Source organism: Plasmopara halstedii, assembly GCF_900000015.1.
Source record: "Plasmopara halstedii genome assembly, contig: Scaffold_614, whole genome shotgun sequence".
NCBI lineage: Eukaryota > Oomycota > Peronosporomycetes > Peronosporales > Peronosporaceae > Plasmopara > Plasmopara halstedii.
The window spans coordinates 2,171,319-2,176,482 of record NW_020187532.1 but is presented as its reverse complement, the minus strand read 5'-3'; the positions used below and the strand labels follow the sequence as shown (position 1 = coordinate 2,176,482).

The following is a 5,164-nucleotide window of genomic DNA, read 5'->3' as shown; positions in this document are numbered from 1 at the left end:
GCAATCCTCAGAGACAACACAGCTCCTACTTCTTGGTACTATTGAAGGTAAACTCGAGGATGTCATGTATGGGGCAGTAACCACGACGGATGAAGATATGAAGATTCAGTCGGCCTACTTAAAAGATAGCGTGCGAGATAGCAAAGTGCTTTACAACATCGTTCATCCAAGTTTTCACGATCCGTTCCGTTCTGTAGCTTTGAAATGGAGACTTTACGAAGAATGCGACTACGTGTCACTCGACACAACAGGAATGACTAAACTCTGTGGATATGAAAGGATAGGATACAGCATTTCACACTCCGTAGCTCTTCCAGAAATTCCAAGCTTCGAGAAGACGCACAACATTGAACGAGGAAACATGTCCGTGTGTACATTGTACCGCCAAAAAACACCAAGTACCGTGGAATGTTACGTACGCGGATTCTTTGACCTAAAAGCGAAAAAGGAAGTGCTTAAGAACATTTCTATTCAAACAATTGCGACGCAGTGGTCGGCTTTTACACGAATGAGCACATTTGCTCTCGCAAAGAAGCTATCCTGGAAGGTATGCAAGGACTCTGATTGGAACTCTCAATTTTCTCGAACCAATTGGTTGGCCGACAACCTCTACGATTCAATTGTACTTACCCATAGACGTCGACCAGCAACTGCGAACATATGTGGTATTTGCCATCAAACCTCAGCCTTTATCATGTGTATCCGACGGACCTGTACGAGCTGCAAGCTGCCAGTCTGCTCGAAATGCGTTGACAAGAGAAAAGTCATTGTTCTTACACCCAACCAAAACACAGCACTCGAAAAAAAGCGTTTGTTTTGCAGTTCATGCATGACAGCGGTGGAAAGATACGATGTGATGCTTATAGTGAGAGAGGAGCTCGTTTCAAAATTGAAATACGAGATTGGAGAAGAAAACGACGACATGTACTCGGCCCGAACATCATCGTCAACTGCCAACTTTAGTTTCTACTCTAGCATCGAATCTTGACAGCTCACCATGTGCCCAACATTGATTGTCAATAGCAACATTGTGGACTAGCACGAAAGGAAGTGACGCAAATAGACTAAATCTCAGTTCATATAACATGTCTGATACTAAATTTAGATCACGCAACACAACATGTAGATCTAGATGTACATTACTTGGCTAGAGAGCAGAATATTTTACTACACCTAAAATTTCAAAGTGAGTTCCTATCTTTTTGCAGCACAATCCCCCAAGGAATAAGTTTTACGTAGCGAACATAATAATAGTGAACGAACCCTTAATTTATATCGGTAGTTACCAGGTGAGTATTTCTTTTTTTAAAAATGGTACGTTATTCGCAAAAGAATATCAAGGATGGATGTCAATTGAGGTTATTTTATAACTCTTGGACTTTAAAATGCTCTGAGAAATGCTATTCCTCGATAATTCGGTTGCCTCCAAAATACCATTCATACGTTATTTGAAGTATCTAGCAGCATCAGCAGAAAATACGACATGCTTGAAAGTTGCAACCATCAGTTTTTTATAAAAACATGATAGTGTAAAGTAAGAGAGTAATGTGCTGTAATGCTAGCTTTTCTTGTTGGAGGTTTGAAAATTTTTGTCTCATTCTGACTACATAGCTAATGTTTGCTATCCTATTTTAAAGCTTTATGCACGAATAAACACCACAAACCGTTGCTGTGCGCCGTCATTCAACTAGAATTGTATCAGTTGCCAATTTTCCTACTATTGCATCTTATTTTTAAATCAGAATAAAGTCGACGATTCGGACGATATTAAAAATGTAGGAAGGTTTCTCGTGACTGTCGACGATGAGATGAGAATATAAGGACGAATGCTTTTGAAACCATTGAAAGCTGAAACATGTTGCACATGATACTGATTCGAACCTAAAAATACGAGAACTAACGAATGCCGATTTGGTCTTTGCAAATTTTCTTCTTTTCGGTGCGGCTAGTCCGAAAAAATATTGGATTTGATGATACTCGGATTTTACCAACTAGCGATAGGATTCAAGCGCGACAGCAAGTCTACGTTATATTAAAAAAATTAATAAATCGGAAGCGAGGCTGCAGTGCATTTAACACCGTTAAATCTTTGTCTCTCAAAATCTGCGTTAGCAAATGCACAGATGTTGGGTTCGTGCGTACCAACAAGTCGATTACGATCAGCATCCTTTCTACCACTGATACGAGAGCTATATCGTGGTGGTGTTAAAGGCACTCGGGGTGTGCCAAACCAATAATATAAAAAAACAATGTCTATGTAGACACTAACTGCAGCGGAACTGCAGTAGCTTAGCGTTTGAGGAAGCGTAATTTAGGTCACCGATCTTTCGTTGTATACCTAGAGCAAGTACGAGTGTAGCGGATCGCAACCCGCTATCTCCAACAGTAGTTAGTATCTTGATCCAGATACAGAAAAGGTTGCCGTGTACTTTGCACATATGAAACTTTAACTCTCATTGTACGCGTCAACAAACGCACAGCGGTTGGAGCCGTGCGCTCCTGCAAAGAGCTAGCATGAAAGCTTCTAAGATAATGAGCACTGTGAGATCGCTCTGTTTATCTAAGAGTTCATATATTCAGAAGTACTTTTATTACCATATATAACAATTATATGCGGTTCAGGAAGCCTAGTACGGGAAGAAATCAGCTCCAAATTTGCAGTCCAAGGTTCTCCAGGAAATGTGACAGCTGTGATTGGTCGAGTCTAAAGTAAAATTAAATTACAAGCTGCTTGAGATTTCTTGTTAGGTGAATAGCCAGTAGCTACATCCCCTCGTCCTTTTTAATGGCAGACCAGCCAGATTGTAACTACTACGCCAGAGTACTTTGGCGTAGATATGACAACGCTAGGACGAGTAAGACAGGGAAATAGGAATTTTCTCACTTGTGTTTCCCCATCAATTTAACAGGTGAACAGCTGCTACCAATCCTTTCTTCACTATAGCGTCAGTACCCACGATGTCAAATAAGCGCATGGAAGTCTTCTCCTGGGAAGTGTTGACTACTACCACTAGAAGCTCAATATGAGGGTGACTCCGGCAAAGCGTAAGTAACGTACGTGCTTTCTACGATCGCTCTTTACTGCACAATCACGTGACGATGACGCGACGACTTCGCAACTTGAAGATGAAGAGTGGTATAAGAATGGCGGAACATCTAGTCTATTTTGACAAGCAAGTTGTGGGTATTCAGACAAGGAAATGACCAGTTGAAAAGTCGCGTCAGGTGGTACTTCTGCCTTCGAAATGTGATTATATCTCATCGTGGAGCGACAAAGACGAAGACTTGAGCCGATGCTTTGCTTCGAACAAATCAGATGATGAAGAGGCAAAAATAAATAGAAGTGATGGTCTACTGACATAGGAACGTGCTGAGATCGACGAAGAAGAACCCATAACCGATGCTTTCGTACTTAGTAAGGTGTAAGGATGATACGGACTTACCGACTGCGTATACTCAAGCAATGACAATCGATGCTGCACGGAGGTGGTGCGAAGCTATTGAAGCTGATCTTTGCTACCATGAGCAGAACCAAACATCGATATTGAAGCCAAGAGGTAAGAACAATTGCACAAAAGAATTACCACGGGTCTTTGCTATGAAACATGACCAAAATAGCACGTTGTGCAGTACAAGGCACGACTTGTCGGAAGGGTCCAAGCTAAGAATGAAATCGATTTCATGACATTATTTAAAATTTATACTTGTATAATTTATATTTAAATAATGTCAAGGAATCGATTTCATTCTTAGCTAAATATTCTTGACATTATTTAAATTCGGATCATACATGCAGTGTGTGTGCCACATGCGACAACTACTGCATTTCTGAATAATGTGCTGACAGACAATGCTTTATACGAAAGTTTCGCTAATTATCGATAATTCTCGGGGATATGTATGTCATTTGAACAAGAATATGCACTGATTGAAACAAGCAGAAAAGCCTGGAGTAAGACACTTTATAAACAATGGCTTTAAGGGAAACGTAGGAGATCCGCGCGTTTATGTCAAGCGATTACGAGAGGGTTTCATGTACGTTGGACTATATCTGGATGACATGATTGTCGCAGCAAAAACAAGAAAGGAGATCAATCAGGTCAGTAAAGTGCTCAAGTATACCTTCAAGATGCGGCAAGGTGGAATACATACATTGACCAATAAAGATCGGCCAAAACTCTTACGAGTCGACGGGCTCAGACGTATCGACGACCAGATTCCAATAAAAGTTGACAACACGTGCGCATTAGGATCCAGAGTTGTCACCAACGCAGTCCCCAACAGCAGATACATTTCAATTAGCGATCTGCTCGAAACCATATCGATTCTTGATCAAATGCCTACTGTACATAACTACATGCAGAGACCTAAATCCTCAAATATGGATTTGGAGCAACCATGCGTTGCTAATGTGAGTACGAATTTTGTACGAACAAAACGTAATATATATGCATGTAAAAACAAGTATTACCATGTGCCTGCACATCGTTCTGATTGTGATGTCTCTAATTCTTTGAGCGTGCGTAGTGGCTAGTAGCATCAATAGAAAAATGTAACGCACTTGAAGGTTGCGAGCATCAGTGTGTAATTGATCCATGGCAGTGTTTATTAAATTGAAATTGAAAAGCAATGTGCTGTAATGCTAGTGTTTCCTGTGGGAGAATGGTAAAATGTGTCTCATTTAACGTAGAGAATATCGGCCAACATATAGATTTGAGAGAATTGAGAGATCCGCTCAGAGTCCTTGAGTAACTTTTTTGCAAGAGCTATTGTGCTTATTTGTGTGAATTCCGACTACTGCGTCGCAATTGTTATTACAATTGTTCCCGAGCACTCTTCATTTACTCGCTTTCAAATAATAATGTGTTTATTGCAAAAGATGATACAAATAGAAAATAATCGCGAGATGTGATACAATAGTGTTTTAAACACCATTGCTATGAAAAATAAGGGGAAGGTCAACAGCAGAGTCTATCCTTCAGGCACATGGAGCAAAAAATGGAGTGGATCATTTTATCTCCATACTTCTTGAGCAGATTACCTCATCATGTAGCTACCCATACCACAACCTCGCAACTCGGAACTAGGCCGCTAACGCTCAGATTCACAGTCTCAAGTCAGGCAAATCCAGTCACTAAACAAGGTCACATCAGGTACTGATACC

The 5,164-nt window shown here is 40.6% G+C and overlaps 1 protein-coding gene across 1 annotated transcript; it reads left to right on the top strand.

Annotated features, from left to right (window-relative positions):
* Positions 1 to 64: 64 nt before the first annotated feature.
* On the top strand, positions 65 to 753 carry PHALS_12430 (uncharacterized protein; the record flags this gene model as incomplete). The annotated part of the gene is made up of 2 exons (XM_024727975.1): positions 65 to 547; positions 637 to 753. The coding sequence occupies 2 exons, from the start codon at positions 65 to 67 to the stop codon at positions 751 to 753; spliced, it is 600 nt and encodes a 199-aa protein (XP_024578498.1).
* Between the last annotated feature and the right edge of the window lie 4,411 nt (positions 754 to 5,164).